The sequence below is a fragment of the Portunus trituberculatus genome, chromosome 32 (assembly GCF_017591435.1).
Source record: "Portunus trituberculatus isolate SZX2019 chromosome 32, ASM1759143v1, whole genome shotgun sequence".
Taxonomy (NCBI): domain Eukaryota; kingdom Metazoa; phylum Arthropoda; class Malacostraca; order Decapoda; family Portunidae; genus Portunus; species Portunus trituberculatus.
Genome location: NC_059286.1, coordinates 2,330,682 through 2,353,181, shown reverse-complemented (window position 1 = coordinate 2,353,181; position 22,500 = coordinate 2,330,682). Strand labels below are relative to the sequence as shown.

The window sequence follows — 22,500 nt, the reverse complement described above, 5'->3', positions numbered from 1 at the left end:
TTCCTGAAACTTCAGCAGCCTTCATTCTTCTCCCCAGCTAGGTTTTAACCACCCCTTACCTGGTGCCTCCTCACCCCTATTAAGTCAATCAGGCACTGCTCCCTTCCTCGTTACTACAGAAGGGCTTAATTTAGACCTTTCACGCTGCCAGTTTTCGTTAGAGATGTGTACACTTTACGACAGACACAATTATCCTGCTTTTTCTTATCCTTCTATGTGACTTCTCTATGGGAACTAACATTTAGTGGATTTATTTATCTTTTTTATTGATTTGCCCTTCGCCGGTGGCATTCCTACATAAAAAAGCCTCCATCTTACTATATTTTTTGGTCTTGAAAGTTGAGATTATTTACGCGATGTAAGAGTATGTTTAATTGGATTTGATTAGTATATAAAAATAACACGTGTGTGTGTGTGTGTGTGTTTATATATATATATATATATATATATATATATATATATATATATATATATATATATATATATATATATATATATATATATATATATATATATATATATATATATATATATATATATATATATATATATATATATATATATATATATATATATATATATATATATATAGAGAGAGAGAGAGAGAGAGAGAGATAGATATATATATATATATATATATATATATATATATATATATATATATATATATATATATATATATATATATATATATATATATATATATATATATATATATTGCAACACTTAATTGTATTCTAACAGATGTTGATATGATATAAGTAATATTTTTCTTGTTCACAATAGAACTTTCATTGTATTCACTTTCATAAAAACTGAAAGAAAAAAAAAAAGGTAGAGGCAAACGAAGTCTTGCCTAAGTCCGCGCACAAAACTCTCGGCACCTCGACCATAAACCAGGAAAGAAAGAAACTGTCAATTATCTTAACAGGTTTTTCGAAACTGTTTTGCCAAACGCAGCTCAACAATAACAAAGACGTAAACTTTTCACCGCCATTTTGGTCAAGATGTAATTATTTCAAACGTGACTCACCTTCTCATATTTTTCACCAAATCAACAATAATGGCCAACAAATGAAGATTTAAAAGCCATCTATAAAACTGAAATGAAACTCCCACAAAGCCACCAGTTAGCACAAGTCTCCTTCCTTCCACCCTGCCTCCCTCCATATCCCCCACCATCCCTCCCAACCTGCTCTCGCTCATCAAGAAGGTGGAGCTAATCAAAACTAATCCGGCTAACCAAACACACAGCCAAACAAACTGGAGGGAAAAACGAAGCCTGAGAATGCCACAAATAACAAAGCCACGATACGCAACAACAACAAAGTATACTTAAGAAGCCGTAACACCAACGCCAAGTTCTCCACCACTGCAAATCAACAAACTCCACCCACTGCCTCCAAAGACAAACAGCCTCCGGGAACACTGTGTCTCTGTCAACCTCCAGCAAAAGGAACCAGAGGGGCAAAAAGGCAAAACAAAAACAGCTGGGTAAGAAAAATAAAAAGGTTCTTTCCGCTCTCCATTCACGCGACCTGTCCGCCCTGTCATTCTCACTCTGACACACGCTCTTTTTGGCCTCCTTACCACAATGTCCTTTATCACGTCACGCCACGGTTGGGAAACTTACATGTGAAGTCACCAAGGAACGTGACGTGATTCAAAGTTCTTAATCCAGTTGGACAAGTAAATACATACGTTTTTTGCAAATACCTTTTTTTTTCATTATCATATCATTTTAATAATTCCGTTTCACTCGGTATTCCAGAACATTAACAGCAATAATTTTTGCCAGTAGATATTTCCCACTACTAAATGCTTCCCTTTAAGTCATATCTATTTAACTACACATAATAAGATTTTCAGCATTATGAAATCGCTTTAACAATCCCATTCCACTACATAATCCAGAAAATTCAAACAAAACCTTTTCTTACGACCAAAAATTTCCCTCTTATCCACACCTAACTAATTTTACACATGCGGCGTTTACTGTTCTTTTTTTCATGCCTCTCCTTCATTTCCACCTAAAAGTATCCAGGGGCAGCAAAGTCGTGTTAATACCATTTCCACAGCACGACTCAGCCCCTTGACAGGCCCACTTGTCTCCGTCTGTGAAAAGTGTCCCCATCCCCTGCGCGTGATTGACAAATTGTAGGTCCCCATCCGGAAGCCCTCCCAGCCATGTCCGTCACCTGCCCCGCACCTGCCCACTCAGTAATCTAGCAAACTAGGAACAAGTGGTGCTCCTCCCTGTGGTTTTTATAGTGCAGCCACCATTGTCCTTTCTCCTTTATCTGACTACTCATACACATAAACACACATATGCCCGCCCCAACACACACACACACACACACACACACACACACACACACACACACACACACACACACACACGGCCCGGTAGCTCAGTGGTTAGAGCGCTGGCCTCACAAGCCAGAGGACCGGGGTTCGATTCCCCGGTCGGGTGGAGATATTTGGGTGTGTCTCCTTTGACGTGTAGCCCCTGTTCACCTAGCAGTGAGTAGGTACGGGATGTAAATCGAGGAGTTGTGACCTTGTTGTCCCGGTGTGTGGTGTGTGCCTGGTCTCAGGCCTATCCGAAGATCGGAAACAATGAGCTCTGAGCTCGTTCCGTAGGGTAACGTCTGGCTGTCTCGTCAGAGACTGCAGCAGATCAAACAGTGAATTACACACACACACACACACACACACACACACACACACACACACACACACACACACACACACACACACACACACACACGTGTAGCCCCTGTTCACCTAACAATGAGTAGGTACGGGATGTAAATCGAGGAGTTGCGACCTTGTTGTCCCGGTGTGTGGTGTGTGCCTGATCTCAGACCTATCCGAAGATCGGAAACAATTAGCTCTGAGCTCGTTCCGTAGGGTAACGTCTGACTGTCTCGTCAGAGACTGCAGCAGATCAAACACACACACACACACACACACACACACACACACACACACACACACACACACACACACACACACACACACACACACACAAATAGAAAAAAAATACTCCCGATAACATATTAACTCCTTGCCGTATTCATAAACCACTCCTTTCTACATCATTTGCCAAGCACACTAATCTATCACACTCGTTAATCACACTTATTTATTGCATTAACACATTGACCTACAAACAACAATAACAACTATTCCATATAATATCGTAGAGTGGCAAACAATTACTGGTTTTAGAAGTAAGAGTGAAGGGCCATTAACGCCATTATTTCCTTGTCCGGGCTTCGCAGCGCCACCACATTATCGAAAACCATTGGCGAGAACCCTAATGGAAAAATGAATAGATACTCGTGTCTTCCTACCTTCCTTTCCAAAACTTTGCACCATTTAGCATGTTTTTAATACGTGCAGTTGCCTGAAATAGTGTTGTCATGTAGGAAATTTTTGAGGTAGGATTGCAACGCCTGGCAATGACCTTTACTTATTGCATACATAATTATATGTGGGAACCTTGATGGGAACAAAGTTCTTGAATCAATTAATTAATTTTCATTCGTTTATTATGTAGTCCATGTGTTAATTTATGTTCGATTTAAAAACATAAAATCAATATTCCTGTTCTTTGAGATGTACTTAATGAAAAACGGTTTCTTTATGCGATGTTGATGACTTCGATTTGAAAACATTAAATTAATCTCCTTTACCGATCGAACTCAGTTGTTCTGTTAGAGCAAAAGATAAAGAAGAAAAAAATTATTCATTGGTTTAGGTGTCAATTTTTATGCCAGCTCACTCTGCAGACGGTAGGAACTCTAACATTATCATTATTATTTATCAACAAACAAACAACCGCAACAATAACCAGCCTTTATCTCACCCTACAGCACCACCACTCTTACAGCAACGCTAATATTCTCACACACAGACATTCATATATATCATCATCATTACTGTCTTCCATATTGTCCAACTACTTATATATATATATATATATATATATATATATATATATATATATATATATATATATATATATATATATATATATATATATATATATATATATATATATATATATATATATATATATATATTACAAAAGAGAACCACTGAAAACAAAGAAAATTTAGAGTGTCACTTCCAAAGACAGATCGAAATGGTTATAATTTTCAGGAAACAAATTTCAATCTTAAATAATTGAAGTCATACGAAGGGGGCGGGGCGTTCTAGTTTGTACCAGGAAGGGGAAAATATGATAAAAATGATCAAAAACACTAGTAAACTTAAATCAGAATGGTAAACGAAAGAGAAGTGAGAAAAATTAAATAAAATCCACACGTTTTCCAATAACAGCTGTACGTAGGTCAGCAAAAACCATCGTGATATATCGACATATCCTACAGTATTTGTTGTTAAGTAAGGAGAATATTTACTTGTATTCCTAGCTGTTCTTCGCATTGTTTTTTCTCCTCAGTCTCCTTCATGTTATCCTCCGGTGATGAAATAGAACATGACAGGGAATGGAAAGAAAATAATAGGTTAGGATAGAATAGGATAAGAGTAAGATAAAGCAGGGAAGGTTATGATAGAAAGGAATAGCATAGGGCAATATAAGATGGAAAACAATACGATATGATAATGAATGATGGAGTATGATGCGATAGCATAGAAAGGATAGGATAAGAAGAGATTGAAAATGATAAAGGTGAGAAATTATATGAAAGGATAAGGAAAAATATAATATAAAAAGATAGGATGAAATAATATAAGGCTGAACACAGTATAAATGTACAGAATGAGGATACGATAAGATAAGGAAGGATAGGATAGGATACCAATTATATTACAGTAAGTGGAGTGCCTCGTCTAAATTGGCGAGGTCTCCTACAGCTATTACTTTGCACACATACCGCAGCGCTGGTGGCGGCGGATATTACCAGCACAGTGCACCCAAAATAACGCAATAGTTCGTGTTTAAAGAAATACGGGGAAACATTTTGCACTGCTGGAAATACGATGGTTGGCCAGAATAGTTGGGATGTGTTCATTTCTATCATTCCACCTGGCTGAGGGTATGAATTCGTTAGTTGAGTGTTAGTTTCATGTTCTTGTTTTTTTTTTAATCAAATATGTTTTGCTGGTGAAAAGGTCATGAGTTACCCATAGATAGATAGATGGATAGATAGGTAAGTAGGTAGCCAAAAGAAGAACCTGTTATAGAGAGTTGTATAGATACCCAAACAAATAGACTAATTAATCAATAACTATTGTATAAAAGTCATCTGGATACACATATTTTGACCCTCACTAAGTAAAGACGGAATAACCTACCTTCATGTTATCCAAAAATATATACATGTGTACTTTACTAGATAAAAGAAACGGTACCATGTTTTCATCTTCATCACTCTTGTCATCATCATCTAATATTAACAACCCATTCATCTGAAACGAACTCTCAGCCACTTCATCCTTTGTGTCAGATAAGTATGAGAGAATCTGGCGCAGAGGATGCTAAAAGTGTACAGTTTTCCTTTCCTCTTTTTTTCCTGTAACGGTTCTCATCACGACCTACAATATTCATGCCTGGGTTATTTGGTGGAGCGTGGTGGATATGAGAACGCGGGTGTGGGCGCCATCGACACTCATTACAGTGTTTTTGAAAAGGTATAAGGTTGGAGGGTAGTCATGTTAGTTGTAGTGGTATTTGTAGAGTAGTAATAGTAGTAGTAGTGGTAGTAGTAATAGTAGTAATGGTAGTGGTAGTGGTAGTGGTGGTAGTGGCGGTGATGCTTTTTGTTGTTGCTTTTGTTGTTGTTTTTGTTGTAATAGCCATTGTGGTTGTTTGTAGTCTCTCTCTCTCTCTCTCTCTCTCTCTCTCTCTCTCTCTCTCTCTCTCTCTCTCTCTCTCTCTCTCTCTCTCTCTCTCTCTCTCTCTCTCTCTCTCTCTCTCTCTCTCTCTCTCTCTCTCTCTCTCTCTCTCTCTCTCTCTCTCTCTCTCTCTCTCTCTCTCTCTCTCTCTCTCTCTCTCTCTCTCTCTCTCTCTCTCTCTCTCTCTCTCTCTCTCTCTCTCTCTCTCTCTCTCTCTCTCTCTCTCTCTCTCTCTCTCTCTCTCTCTCTCTCTCTCTCTCTCTCTCTCTCTCTCTCTCTCTCTCTCTCTCTCTCTCTCTCTCTCTCTCTCTCTCTCTCTCTCAACATATATACATACATATACACACCACCACTACCACCACCAGCATGAAAACTCTCTCTGCCTATAAGATTAAGAGTGAAAGTTGCAATGGAGTCTTTCCCTAACACATTCACAAACAAATAACTCCACGACAAAGACTTAGAGGAAGAACAAATATATTCCTCGACGTAAAAAGAGCGGCTTAATGTTTTTTTTTTTCTTTGGTGTGTTCGTTCAGGCGAGTGGTTTAGGAGGCCATATCATTAATTCCCGAGGTTAGGCGCCTTTTCCAACGAATTCCAAATTAACAAAGTTTACCGTAATTAAGTTAGGGAATATATATTGGCATTTTTATTGGCATGACTCACTGACGAGCTTAACGAGACGAAGTAGGTATAATTTCTCTTCTCTACCTTTTTTTTTTTTACTGTCAGAGACTACCCCAGAGTATACAAAAAATGTAAAAAGGAAAAGTCCGTTTAAAGGGATAAAATAAAGAGATAAATGAGTAAACGTGGGAAACAATAGACTTAGACAATTTTGTGTTTTTTTAAGTGCCTTTATACCATTTTCTCAAACAGTTAAAGTTGTATTCGCAGGAGTAAATACAGAAACAGGACGAATTACATGTACCAGTAAAACGGATGCAATACTAAACATACCACTTAACTTTTGCATTAGAAATTTGGACAGAATAGGGATCAGAATAAGAAATTTTGTGCAGTGAGGCCGTGGAGGAGAGGGAGGTAAGTTCGCAAGTTCAGACGAGCAGTAATCGGTAGTGACCATAGAAATAAAGATAGATAGAGGTTCAAAATTGCGGCGGTGAGTGAGGAATCAAGATAGTAGAGGGAAAGAATCAGAAACTCTTACTTCATCCTGTCCAAGGGATTAGATATTTGTATGGGATCAATGTATATGTTCGTGTATGACTACGAACGATTTTATCCATTTTTTTTTTACTGTAATGTATATTTTCCATCCCCAGCTACATCATGATTAGATATCACTGTCTAACGATATCTTGATGGTGCACTTTACAGTCACAACAATGTACAATTCTTAGGGGAAAAAAAAAAGGATGAAGATTTTAATGCTCCTCAAACTGTCCTCTCGTCAACCAATTAATCCCTTCAATACTGGGACACATTTTTACCTTGAGATTTGTGTACGATTAGACCAATTTATTTGCAATAGGGAGGATCTATGGAAGGAAGAAGATTAATGGCCATAGTGTTCACTATTTTGACCCCACACATAAGTTTCTAAAGCTGTATAATGTCATCAAATAGTAAGCAGAATTAATATGGAAACGCCTCAGGTACTCAGGGATTGATTATCTTACTGTAAAACTCAAGGCGACAGTTACTCGTACAAGGTTTGGGTGGATGAAGTGTAGGAGTGTTCTTTTTTTATCGTTCATCTAGCATCTGTTCGTATGTCAAGCCATTGTGTCAGTCTGGTGCGTATTTTAATTGAAGTGAGTTTTCAAATATTTATACTCAAAAGAATAGAGTATTGTGGACTTTTTTTCAATTTTTATATGCTTATTTATTTATTCATTGTGTAGAATGTATCTATCGGGAAGTTTGTATATGTTACATTCACTTTTCTTTGATGGAGAATTCAAGTATGCATGTTGAGCGGATAAATGATGCGTGGTGATTATATGTATTTCATTTATTCTTCTTTTTCTATCTATTCTCAGGAAGGGATGCAAGTCTTGTGTGTGTAATTCGCGGTTTTTGGTTGCCTTGCATTTTTATGGCATCATATTTATGTATGTTGAGCTTATGAAGAAAGCTCACTATTCTTTATACTTTAATTCTTGTGTGTTTTGTCTTCTTTTTCCTACAGTCTGTTTTCACATTTCTGCACAATTCCTCTTTGTTTGCTTTTGGTCTGTGATGGGCTTCATGCATGTCATTTGTTCAGCGTACTGATAGACAGAAATATTTTGTTTGGTGGAAGGTTGCATTTTTGCTATAAATTGAATTCTTTGTCCTCACTCATGACAAGAATAGCGAGCGCGTTTCATAGTGGTGGCTCAAAACAGAGAGAAAAAAATGTATTGGTTCAGGCGTCAGGAAAATGGTTATTCAATTTTGCCATCACAGGACGAGGCTAACATTATATTCTTCCACCTAAAACTGGTGATGGAAAGACAGAGAGAAAAAGACTGCTGTAAATAAACCATCAGATGCAGATTTTTCTATGTATTTTCTGCGCGTGTCGGAAAGAAAAGTGTAAGCTGCCTTGGAGAATATTACAGATGCTACCAAAGAATAATAAGAGAAAACAGTAAATAGATAAAAATGCCTGTTACCTGTTATACTTTCCTCGTTAAACATCTGCCTTTTCTAAATATATTGTGCACGTATTGAAAAGGAAACAATAGTCAAATGAACGTTACAATATTTTTTTTCTTTTACACTGATAAGAAATCGATCAACTTTATATTGGCCATCAAACACTTAATCTAAAAAGCATAATATCTCCACGAATAGGAAATGGAAAGTAGCTTGAAGTAATGGTGTAAGTATATCAACTTGTAATTAGTAAAAAAATGATAGATAAAAAATCTGCTATTAACCTATTAACCCCTTCAGTACTGGTACACATTTTTACCTTGAATTTTGGGTGTGATTAGACAATTTTATTTACATTCGGAAGCGGCTTTGAAGGTCAGAAGGTTAATGGCCAGAGTCTTCACTATTTTAGCTATCCCAGCATAAGTTTCAGAAGCTGTATAAAATTACCAAATAGTAAGAAGAATTGATATGAAAACGTCATAATACTGAAGGGGTTAATAAGTTATGAGATGTGTAACTTCTTCAGGTCGTCTATACTTGTGTGAGGATGCGAAGCGTGTTTTCAAAACGTGAAGAATTAATCCTCTGACTGCTTGGGCTCATCTCCGAGCTTAGTGATATGTTATGGTGCAAGCTTTGATAGACATTTATTAAATGCCTGGATATTCTTTGGACAATTCTCTTGAAATTTAAACTTTTAGGGGACGTTTTTCTTTATCTTTTTTTATTCATTTATTTTTTTTAAAGGAAGAGAGACTGTCTTTTGTTTCACTTCACCAAATCCTCTAAATCAATGATAGAATTTTGTAAAGACAAGATAATGGCTTCAATTATATCTTTTATCCATAAGTTTAACGCTACTAATGTTTTGATTTTCGCATTATCATTTTCATTTAAAGGATTAATGTTGTTACAGACGAATCTCAACCATGAAATATTTGTCATGCCACAATTTCACAGCAGGGATATAAATCATTCACTTTAGTCTCAGCTTCCCTGCCGCTCAAATTAACCTGCCACGTGTTGGTGAAACTCAAATGACGTGTATAACATAATCCGCCAACACAAATTACATCTTTTTTGAGAATTAATTAACCTAAACTACACGGGGATTACTGCGGTTGATGACACTTCATTCAGCACCTCTCGCCCTATTATATACATGTCTTTTTTCTTGATCATCCGGATTATGACGCTAATTTACACATATCTCCCCACCCCCGTCCTGACCCACACGCGCGCGCGCACACACACACACACACACACACACACACACACACACACACACACACACACACACACACACACACACACACACACACACACACACACACACACACACACGTTAAATAGGACACAGTAAGAAAATAAATTATTACTTGTCTGCGTTACAAAATTCGTAGTTACACATTTAACCTACTAATTGATGTCTGGCAACATTAGTAACATATTTACGAATGTACTTTCTTTGTGAAATTTGGGAATATATCATTATTAATAGATGATACTCAGTTATGTTGAATTGCTATTATGATAAAGTAGATGTGGCAGGCAGCTTCAGGTCGATAGTTTTGTGCCAAGAGGTCCCTGGTTTCGATCCCGGGAGCGACGAGGCAAATGGGCAAGCTTCTTAATGTGTAGCCTCTGTTCACCTAACAGTAAATAGGTACGATATGTAACTCGAGGGGTTGTGGTCTCGCTTTCCCGCTGTGTGTGGTTGTGGTGTGATCCCTAGCAGTGAGTAGGTCCGGGATGTAAATCGAGGAGTTGTGAACTTGTTGTCCCGGTGTGTGGTGTGTGCCTGGTCTCAGACCTATCCGAAGATCGGAAATAATGAGCTCTGAGCTCGTTCCGTAGGGTAACGTCTGGCTGTCTCCTCAGAGACTGCAGCAGATCAAACAGTGAATTACACACACGCCCGGTAACTCAGTGGTTAGAGCGCTGGCTTCACAAGCCAGAGGACCGGGATTCGATTTCCCGGCCAGGTGGAGATATTTGGGTGTGTCTCCTTTCACGTGTAGCCCCTGTTCACCTAGCAGTGAGTAGGTACGGGATGTAAATCAAGGAGTTGCGACCTTGTTGTCCCGGTGTGTGGTGTGTGCCTGGTCTCAGACCTATCCGAAGATCGGAAATAATGAGCTCTGAGCTCGTTCCGTAGGGTAACGTCTGGCTGTCTCGTCAGAGACTGCAGCAGATCAAACAGTGAAACACACATATAAATGACGCCCTTACCAACACCCGCCATTGTTGGATATTTGTGGACGCCTGTACCCTGGGCGTGCCGGTAAAGAACAAAGACCAGCTGCTACAGTAGGATATTACAAGTAACGCTGGAGCAACTGTAGACACGGACCGAGGAAAACATAATTCATCAACCCTAACAAGACTGTGGTGATGTAAGTCTGTACCTCTTCAGCGGTTGTGCCTCCTCCACAGCTTTGGCTGGACCCCCATCCGCCCCAGGTAGTCCGGTTAGCGAAACTGCTTGATGTCATAGTGGATGACCTGAAAGAACATGTTTCCACCACAGTCAGGTCAGCTGTCTACAAGCTGTAAATGCTGCACAAATTCAAGTCCTTGGGAACACCTCACCAGAGTGATCCTCCTTGTTCACCTCCACTCAACAGCAACAACTGTAGGATGTGCAGGACAGGTCGTGCAGGGTCATCCTCGGTTCTAACTACGAGAACTCCCTGACCATTCTGAGACTGCTCAATCTGTGTACCAGACACCTGGAAGCCCTTGGGAAGTTTGGGAGAGCTTGTTGCATCACCCACGCCTGTGCCACGTGCTTCCCCCATGACGCGCCACGTTCGGTCCATGCCACATGATAACAAAATAAGATAATGCCACTTAAAGCACCGTACACGGACCGATTCCCCGTCAACGCGTTTCCTTCCATGGTGCGAATCATTAACAATTACACAAAAAATAAGCCACCAGACCTTAAGGTAGTAATGAGGTGTCCTGACTAGATAAAGCAGAAGGCTTTCTCCCCACCTCCTACTTGATCGGTCGTAAGCCGTGCAAGAAAATAGGACGGAAATTAATATCTTAGGTGGTTAGAGAACAAAAAAGTGAAAGAAATTTTATAGGAAAGAATGAAAATTGATGAAATGAGATGTCCCAATTCTTGGAAGCAAGGAAGTTAATCTTTAATGAACAAACGCTTTTGGCCACCAATTAAAGGTAAAAAAAAAAAATGTCAAGACAATGTTTAAAAGTTTCTACGGTATTATAGTCTATCACATCTCGAAGAAGCTCATTCCAGAGATTAACTATCCGGTGAGAGAGAAAAAAAAAGAAAGGAAACAAGTTGATTCTTGAGACTTGAAGAATTTGTCGATAATTTTGCAACCATGTCCTCGCGTGTAATTTGAAAAATGTAATGTGAAATATTGACTGCAGTCCATGTTATGAATGCCTTTGATTATTTTAAACATTTGTATTAAGTTGTCTCTTAGCATTCTGTCTTAAAGAGAAATGGATTCAAATATTTTTGACGCTCTTCGTATGATTTGTTTTTCTAGGCTTAGTATATTTTTTGCTACTCTTTGCTGAGCTCGTTTGAATTCATCAGTAATAAATACACCATGTTTGAGCTCAGTATTCTGAAACGGGACGTACCAAAAAGTTATACAAAATGAATATTGTGTACTGGAGTACGAATTAACTTTCCATTATTATTATTATTATTATTGTTATTATTATTGTTATTATTATTATTTGTATTATTATTATTATTATTATTATTATTATTATTATTATTATTTTTATTTTCATTATTATTGTTATTATTATTATTATTATTATTATTATTATTATTATTATTATTATTATTATTTTCAATAATATTATTTATTGTTATTTTTATAATTATTGGTATTTTTATTATTATTATTATTATTATTATTATTATTATTATTATTATTATATAATTATTATTATTATTATTATTATTATTATTATTATTATTATTATTATTATTATTATTATTATTATTATTATTATTATTATTATTATTATTATTATTATTATTATTATTATTATTATTATTATTATTATTATTATTATTATTATTATTATTATTAATATTGTTATATTATGACACACACACACACACACACACACACACACACACACACACACACACACACACACACACACACACACACACACACCTGTCCTCTACCTTCCATTACACACCTACACACCTCACCCCCCATGGATATATCAATTAAGCCCACAATTTATATTTAGGTTATTCTATTCACTATCGTCATAGTAACATCATATGAGATTAAGGCTTCCATGACACCTGTTTCCCGGCACAGAACATTGATATTACCTCTCATAAACGGTTGATTCCTGGCTATAACAAAACCCGTGACATTACCAGACAATGGAAATGGAAAGGGAAGAAAAGAAAGCAGGAGTTTAAAAAATGGAACTGAGGAAAGGAGCAAAACAGGAGGAAGACAGGGAGGAAATAGAGAAAAATAAAACAAGGGCGATCCAACGGGAAAAGTGCTAAGAAAACGCAAAGTGAACGTAAAAGGAGGTGGGAGGAGAAGAAGAGATGAAAGCGTAAAAGACCAAGAAAGAGGAAAGCCGTGTGTCGTAAATCAAGGAGAGCGAGGAATATGGAGTAAATAGTGTTAAGGGATGTGGAATAGGGAGACGGAGAGCATAAATGAAAAATAATAGAAGAGAGGAGTGAACACGAGGGACATGGGAAAGATTAATGGACCAAGGGATGGCAGAGAGAGAGAGAGAGAGAGAGAGAAATGGTTCTTAGCTTCTCCTTCACCCGTCGTTCTTTTCTTCTACGTCTCCTCTTTCTCTTATTTTTTTCGAGTTTATATTTAAATATTCTTCCCTTAAAAAGAAGTAGATTTCCGGTCCACCTGTTGCTTCAAAATACTAAATGTATCATGTGAAATAACCACTTCTCCACCTTGTGTATGTGTGTGTGTGTGTGTGTGTGTGTGTGTGTGTGTGTGTGTGTGTGTGTGTGTGTGTGTGTGTGTGTGTGTGTGTGTGTGTGTGTGTGTGTGTGTGTGTGTGTGTGTGTGTGTGTGTGTGTGTGTGTGTGTGTTCGTGCCTCATATGTGGTTAGTTACAACATCTATTTTTGTGGTTTGAAATATCACCAGCACCTACCATTTTTTCCTCTCCTTATTCTTCAGCGAACCGCAATGGTCTCATTCCTTGCCACATTTCCTGCCGGCGAAACAATTACCTTTGAGCGAACGAATAAATGGTGAGCGAGATGAGGCTAACTGAATGAACGAATGAGCTGTGTCTCAACTAGAATGATAAGAAGAAAACGAAGATGAAGAAAAATTAACTTAATGGAAGAACATAGAGCAAAATAACGTTCGCTTCTTTCAGGGCTAAGTGATAATTTGTAGTATTTGATTGTAAGAAAAAAAATAAAATGTAGGATACCACACGTGACAGGGAACGAGAAAGCAAGAAAAAAAATAAAACAGAAGCAAAATGAGAAAATGAAGAGGGCAAGAAAGAAATGTAGGAAGACTAAACCAAATGAATAACGAATGCAAGGAAAAAAAAAAAGGAAAACAGAAAGGCAAAAAGAGGAAAAGGAAAAACAACGAAGAAGGTCAGACGAAGGAAGAAGCTGCTGATTAATTCCTCGGAAGATATGTTAGAACACTCCTAGACAGAATCCACGTCTATTCTTTTCTTTTACCTTTTGCTGCGAATAAATGGTGAGCGAGATGAGGCTAACTGAATGAACGAATGAGCTGTGTCTCAACTAGAATGATAAGAAGAAAACGAAGATGAAGAAAAATTAACTTAATGGAAGAACATAGAGCAAAATAACGTTCGCTTCTTTCAGGGCTAAGTGATAATTTGTAGTATTTGATTGTAAGAAAAAAAATAAAAATGTAGGATACCACACGTGACAGGGAACGAGAAAGCAAGAAAAAAAATAAAACAGAAGCAAAATGAGAAAATGAAGAGGGCAAGAAAGAAATGTAGGAAGACTAAACCAAATGAATAACGAATGCAAGGAAAAAAAAAAAGGAAAACAGAAAGGCAAAAAGAGGAAAAGGAAAAACAACGAAGAAGGTCAGACGAAGGAAGAAGCTGCTGATTAATTCCTCGGAAGATATGTTAGAACACTCCTAGACAGAATCCACGTCTATTCTTTTCCTTTACCTTTTGCTCTCTGATTCCAGTAAGTTTACGAACGTGAGATCGAACAGTAGGAGGGAAACTGGCACCACACATTGGTAACTGTTCCACATACCAGCTTGTCACGTAACTGAAGCATAAATACCATAATGCTGTTTACGTCTTAATTATTGTCCTCACTGTAATAACAATAGTTTTCTCTCTCTCTCTCTCTCTCTCTCTCTCTCTCTCTCTCTCTCTCTCTCTCTCTCTCTCTCTCTCTCTCTCTGTAGTGGCCAGCATTACAACAGTTCAAACAGCACAAAAGGAAAGCGACATTGTTCCCCGTGTTGTGGCCCCGTCTTTGTGCGTCCCTCAGGCAGGAACGCGCCGGAGGAAGGTAACGAGGCTGCCAACACGATCTAACTTCTTTTTCCTTGCAGCCGATGTCGTCCTCTCGTTCCTCCGCGGCTCGCTTTCAATCCGCGCCAAAGTGTCCACACGAAAAGCGAAGGAATTTTTGTTGTGGGTCGTTTCGAAGGGAAGTCTTTGACCCGACCGGTGGCGTCTCTGTGTCTTTCTTTGTCTCTCTCTCTCTCTCTCTCTCTCTCTCTCTCTCTCTCTCTCTCTCTCTCTCTCTCTCTCTCTCTCTCTCTCTCTCTCTCTCTCTCTCTCTCTCTCTCTCTCTCTGTGTGTGTGTGTGTGTGTGTGTGTGTGTGTGCGTGCGTGCGTGTGTGTGTTTATGTGTATGTGTATGTGTATGTGTGTGTGTGTGTGTGTGTGTGTGTGTGTGTGTGTGTGTGTGTGTTTTACAGAGTTTTGTGTCAAGTTCCTACTGTCCTCTCTTCTTTTCTTCTTTTCTTCTTTATTATTTACCAGCGTTTCGCTTTCCAACAAAAGGCATCATCAGGGCCTACAATAGTTATGAAAATATAACTATGACATGGTCTAAAAAAGACATTATCGAAATATTAAGTTAAAACTATCGAAACATTAAGTTAACATTAAAGTTATAAAGCATAAAAAAAATCACAATACATCGTCAGAAGAACAAAAATGCACAATACGAAAAAACAGAGGTACACGGAAAACCAATCTTGATGTGTGCCCTACGTGATAGAGGAAGGAACTGACTAGAACGGTTGTGTTAAGATGAGAGGAAAGGAAAGGACTTCTGCTTCACCCTCTTTTCCTCCCTTTCCTCTCATCTTAACACTACCGTTCTAGTCAGTTCCTCCCTCTATCACGTAGAGCACAAATCAAGGTTGGTTTTCCGTGTACCTGTTTTTTTGTATTGTGCATTTTTGTTCTTCTGACGATGTATTGTGATTTTTTTTATGGTTTTTAACTTTAACGTTAACTTAATGTTTCGATAATGCCTTTTTAGGCCATGTTAAACTTATATTTTGATGTTAATTATTATAGGCCCTGGTAATGCCTTTTGCTGTAAGGCGAAACGTTGGAAAATAATAAAGCAGGAGGAATGAAAATTTCTACAGTGATTTCCCTGCATTTTAATATGCATATAATAATATTCATATATATAATATAATATATATATATATATATATATATATATATATATATATATATATATATATATATATATATATATATATATATATATATATATATATATATATATATATATATATATATATATATATATATATATATATATATATATATATATATATATATATATATATATATATATATATATATATATATATATATATATATATATATATATATATATATATATATATATATATATATATATATATATATATATATATATATATATATATATATATATATATATATATATATATATATATATATATATATATATATATATATATATATATATATATATATATATATATATATATATATATATATATATATATATATATATATATATATATATATATATATATATATATATATATATATATATATATATATATATATATATATATATATATATATATATATATATATATATATATATATATATATATATATATATATATATATATATATATATATATATATATATATATATATATATATATATATATATATATATATATATATATATATATATATATATATATATATATATATATATATATATATATATATATATATATATATATATATATATATATATATATATATATATATATATATATATATATATATATATATATATACTAGTGACGTTATCCTTCAGGTAAATCTCCCTTTCTAGTAATTATTATAAACTTACACTACGGTACTCTCACGCTACAACACTTAAGATTACAGAATACACTCTAATTACCTGTTTTCTTCCTCCGTCAGGCTGGTGCTCGTGGCCGGGGGGACCCTCCTTCGTGGATCCTCCGGTGAATGTGACGGTGAGCGAAGGTTCCCACGCCTTCCTCCCCTGCAGAGTGGCCAACCTCGGCGACAGATCCGTGAGTGGCGTTCCTGACTGCCTCACTGTTAACCTTTAACCCTTTCACTGTTACTATCGCATCTTTTAATCACAAACCAATCTGAGATTTTTTTTTTATTGACAGCAATATCTAAAACTCACATCAGCTAGATGATTGGAAATGTACCTTTTTATTATTTTTTTTTCTCTCTTAAAGTGCTTGATGAAATTGTACAGCGTTATTTTTAGTGCCAGAACTGTTGAATGTTGCAGAGACGGTTATTTCTGGTACAGTTTCTCTTACCTTCTGTATTATTTGAGCTTGGAAGGAGGAGGAGGAGGAGGAGGAGGAGGAGGAGTGGGAGAGAAGGTGGTGCCTGTGAGAGTGTGGTAGAAAGGTTGTTGTGTTTGCTCATGTGTTCGTGTCTATTTACTTCCTCACCTTGCTTCTACATTGCTTGAATTCATTTGATGTACTGCCTTCCTTGGGCTGGGTGCAGGTATGAGGTTCCTGCATCCCTCTTGCCTCGACTATTACTCCTACTGTTCTGCCTCCTGTTCCTGCCACTTTATTACGACTAGTGTTTCTCCTGCTGTTTTTGTTTTTAGCTTTCTCCCTTTCTTTCTCTTTCTTTCTCCCCGGCTTCTCTGTTTTGTTAATGCCTGTATTGCCTTTTCCTACGGTTTTGTCTTTCCTGTTTTTATCACCGTACCACGACCAGTGTTTCTCCCTTTTTTTCTTTTCTAAGCTTCTATCTTCTTTTTCTTCTCCCTGTTTCACCGTTTTCCTGTCGCGTCTATAACTACTTCCACCGGTGCTGGGAGCCTGCAACTGCCTCTGTTTCTGCCTCTTCTTTCTCCTGTTCTTTGCGTTTTATTGCTGCTATTGTTTTGCACCTTTTTTGTGCTCTTTATTATGCTTCTATTGTCTGCTCTTCTCCTTTTATTGTCGTCCTTATTCTCGCCTAATATTCCTAATTTGCTCATATTGATACCCGACATTGCACACACACACACACACACACACACACACACACACACACACACACACACACACACACACCTGTCTGCCCTTTAGTACCTCACACAACGCCTCACGGAAGGATGACGTCTGGGGTTCTCCCACTCGCGTCTCACCTGCCCGCCCTCTTGCCTCGTTCTCGCACCAATTGTCCCCTGCAGACCCATCCTGTCACCCTGAGTCTCAACTTCCTTATCACTTTTCCTCATAGCCGCAAGGAGTCTTCCCCCTTGCCGGCCGTAATGTGAGGGGAGACTGTCGTGGTGGAGATGAAACGCCCGCTAGGCGCTAGAGTCTTTCTCAAAACCATGAATAAATTATCAAAAATGGGCGTACGGGGAACGTTGGCGGCGACTCCCCTACTGCATCTGGCCGCCGCGAGCTGGGGTGTGGGAAGCAGACAGTTTTGTGTCTTACTTAATGAGCGTTTTAATAAGATTTGCATACGTGCTTAATTTGCGGAACTGCAGGAATTCTGTAATGCATGTAAAGGTTAATTTTGACCACTCCAGCACGTGTTTTAGTGGTGTGTTCCAGGACCTGTTTTTGCTTGTTGCAGTGTTGTTTTCACCTGTCTCCTTAATTTAATATACGGGACTGTGGAAAGATACTCTTCCTCATTGCAGTTACTCATATAAGTATATGTATATATATATATATATATATATATATATATATATATATATATATATATATATATATATATATATATATATATATATATCTGTGTGTGTGTGTGTGTGTGTGTGTGTGTGTGTGTCTGTGTGAAATGCTCTATGTGGAAAAATAGTGTTATCAACGAAGGGTATCATTGGTCCCCATTAGCTGTGTTCTTTACATTGCCATGCTTCACATGCAGACGTAATCAGATGAAATGAGGTGGGAAGCTTTCCTAGGGCGGTTCGTGAGGGGTAAGAGACAGTGATGAGGGGAACAGATCAGAAAAGCCTGCAGTAGAATTGCAAACACGTGACGTCTGTTCCAGAATCAGAAACTGGACGTGTTGATCGGGTGTCCTGAGGTAGACAGCGATGAGAGATGTGATGGATAGACGGCTAGAGGAGTTTTTGTCCAACACGGATATCATAGATGCTTGTGAGAATTCTTGGTCTTTTCCTGATCTAACATCACTGATTGACATACTTATCTAAAATTTTTGATTGGATATCATTATTTATTTTTTCTCCAGGTTTTCTCATTACGCTATTTCATCACGAATATAAGAAGATAATCTTGAAAGTGAGTCTCTGAGGGAAGCACTAGTATTCCTGAACACTGAAGCACGCGCAAGGTTAGGGTGGGAAAATAATACCAGCTCATATTGTAACGTCTATATTATTCTCTTTGATTAACTTACACCATCTATTTTATTTTTCTGACATACCGTAATGAATTCATTAATATCAGGTACAACACTCATACATTTACCACCATTCACTTGTAACTCCAGTCTCTGAGCTTCCTCTCATCTTGTATTTTTAACCTTCTTTGCTGCAGTTCACAAAGATGAATCCTTCAAACTTGAATCTTACCGAGCCTGCACTCTTAACCTTCCTTGTTACAGGTTGGTCAGAATTAATCATAACCTCAACCGTTCTTTCTGAGACTTCTTGAATCTAAACTCTTGACCTTCTCTCTTGTTGCAGGTGACTTGGATGAGGCGACGTAACCTGCACATCATCACCGCGGGCCTGCTCACCTACTCGCCGGACGACCGCTACAGGGTGAATGTCTGCTTGTGCCTCTAAGTTACGTCGGGGTAATGTTGCTCGGACGTCGCGAGAAATGTAGCCGGCTAGAGTTCCTCATAGCTCAGGCTCAGCTCCCTTGTGTGCTGATGGGATATGATCGTTAAGTCCGCCGTGATTTTCTGGAAAGAACATTAGACCGCGGACTTTTTTTTTTCATCTGGTAAGGGTTGGAAAGTAAGGACGTAAGGGGAAGACGTGACATGATTTATAGATGGAAAGTATGAGATTGGATAAAGAAAGGAAAATTACCACTTGTCTTCATTATATTTATCATTATTTGTTATCTTCACATTAGCACGAATTTTTTTGTTTAAGGACACAAGAAGCACGAGACAAGTTAGGAACTGAAAAGGAAAAATTCCTACTAGAATTCTTTGTGATAAAGAAACCAATGTTTTCTCTTTTGCTGCAATCTGTAAAGGATTTAACACTGCGACGAAATAAAATATCACGTTAGTTAACCCATCACCGCGATATCGAATGTATGACACTAAAAAAAGCAGAGTCGAAAAACTTTAAATACATAACGGTGTGTATAAATCATCCAATTTCTTAGCAGTAAAACATTTTAGGATTATACTTGAATTGAAAAGGAAACTCTGATTAAGAAACGAAGCCCGAAATAACAATGATATAGTTAATAAGAAGTAAAAGGAATGAAGGCACAGGAGAAAATGTATATGAACAACTGAAGCATGTTGTAACAGTAAATGTGACCCAACTTCCCCGAGATGATAATAACAATAGTAATAATTTCATCGAGAGCAAGAATGAAATTAAATGTAGCAAAGTGGCTTTTAAGGGAGAAGCTGCCCGCCAGGTTGAGTGGAACACCGTAGTAAGAATAACAGTCCCTTTTTGGTTCCTTTTTTTTGCTAAAAGGTTAGTGGAAGTGGTGGCGTCCGCAAGACTGCCACAGTGCTCGAGTGCTTGAGTATTTGAGTCAATTAGCTGTAAGACCAAATGGGGGCGAGTTTGATCTTACAAGAACTGCCTTATTATGCTTTTAAGGATATTTGTTTATCTATCTACTTATATTTATTTTATTCATTAATTGATTTTAACAAAATTATTTTTTTTTATTTTAACTTTTCTTTTATCAAGTTTTGAGGATAGGAATTAAATAATAGAATGTGGTTCATGGTAGAAATTAAAGGATGTGAATAGATAATGTATTGAATAGGAAGCGCTCTCTCTCTCTCTCTCTCTCTCTCTCTCTCTCTCTCTCTCTCTCTCTCTCTCTCTCTCTCTCTCTCTCTCTCTCTCTCTCTCTCTCTCTCTCTCTCTCTCTCTCTCTCTCTCTCTCTCTCTCTCTCTCTCTCTCTCTCTCTCTCAGCTACACATTTCACATTTTTCTCACGTTTGTTGGAAATACTCGTAAGAACAGTAGAAGGACGCTTTGTGGTAAAACGTAAAAGTGAGAAATGTAATAGAGATTCTTGATTTAGTGGACTGGAAGGTTCTCTCTTCGTTTTCTGACTGTTCATTTTCGTTTTCCTTATGAAGCCTTCAAAGTATTGACAGCAGGAGACCAAGACGCAAGAAGACTTAAAAATAAAGTTTGTCAGGTATCAAGAACGAGAAAGTTTTCATTATTTTCATCATTTTGATTTCAGCAATCTTTAAAAGCTACAGGTTAAATTATAATTAGTTTACACGAGTACTGAAAAATATAGACATGCAACGTAGTAATATTAGAAAACGAACATTAGGACACAAATGAAAGAACGCTGAAATAAAGAAAAAAACGAAAATGTGGTAAAAGTACATTCAAACTGGTATTAGAAAAAGCTTAGAAAAGAAAAGGAAACAGTACAAGTGAGACAGAAACAGAAAATAAACACGTAAACAGGACTAATACAAAAAGAGTTGAAATATAAGAAATGCTGAGAGACAAAATAGCTCGACATGAACAAGAAAAAACAGAAAAGCAAGAGCGCTACAGAGTAGAAACACGGCAAGGAAACATTCGGGAAATAAAAATAACATATATGGATAGGGTGAAATATAAAAAAAAGAAAAAGAAAAGGAGAAAAACAGAAAGATGAAAGTAGTTGAGCATCAATTATTAACATTTTATAAAGAAAGAAAATAAATGACTACCAGTAAAAAAAATAATGCAGGAAAACAACAAAATATGACTAAATAAAAATGGAACACATAAAAAAAAATGTAAAAAGGGAAAGAAAAAACTTTACAAACACTGACGGATAGAAATATTTAAACATCAAAACCTAAAACTGAAAAAGGAAGGAAACAAATGATAGTCACTGGTAAAAAATGCAGTGACAATAGCAGCATGTGACTAGACAAAAATGGAATAAAGGAAAAAGGAAGCAAAAGAAAGAATACCCTCAGCAAAAATATTGAAACGAAATATTCACCTGACTGACTATCTGGATGATCAAGAGTAATTGTTTTCTACTTTTTTTCTTTATTGGGAACTGAAATATGAGACTCAGATAATTCCTAGACTATCCACGCTACAAGTACATAAAAATCTAAAAGAGAAAACGTTGAATACAAGGCCCAAAATAACACAACCGTTGGCCTTTTTGGTTATGTGTCAGGGGTGTATGTGACGGTGTTGAGCGTCCAGCATGAGTTAACTGGCAGTGCGTTGGTGTGGATGGTGTAGACGGAAGGTGTAAAGGTTCTGCATGACTCGCCTGTAC

At 37.0% G+C, this 22,500-nt stretch overlaps 1 protein-coding gene across 3 annotated transcripts in view; it reads left to right on the top strand.

Annotated features, from left to right (window-relative positions):
- The window catches only part of LOC123512036 (zwei Ig domain protein zig-8-like), a 241,249-nt gene that overhangs the window by 193,319 nt on the left and 25,430 nt on the right, over positions 1-22,500 (top strand). For all 3 annotated transcript variants that reach the window (XM_045268193.1, XM_045268192.1, XM_045268191.1), the window contains 2 exons: positions 16,978-17,093; positions 19,721-19,798. In XM_045268193.1, coding sequence (XP_045124128.1) covers positions 19,730-19,798 — 69 coding nt within the window. In that variant the 5' untranslated portion in view covers positions 16,978-17,093; positions 19,721-19,729. The remainder of the gene's footprint in view (positions 1-16,977; positions 17,094-19,720; positions 19,799-22,500) is intronic.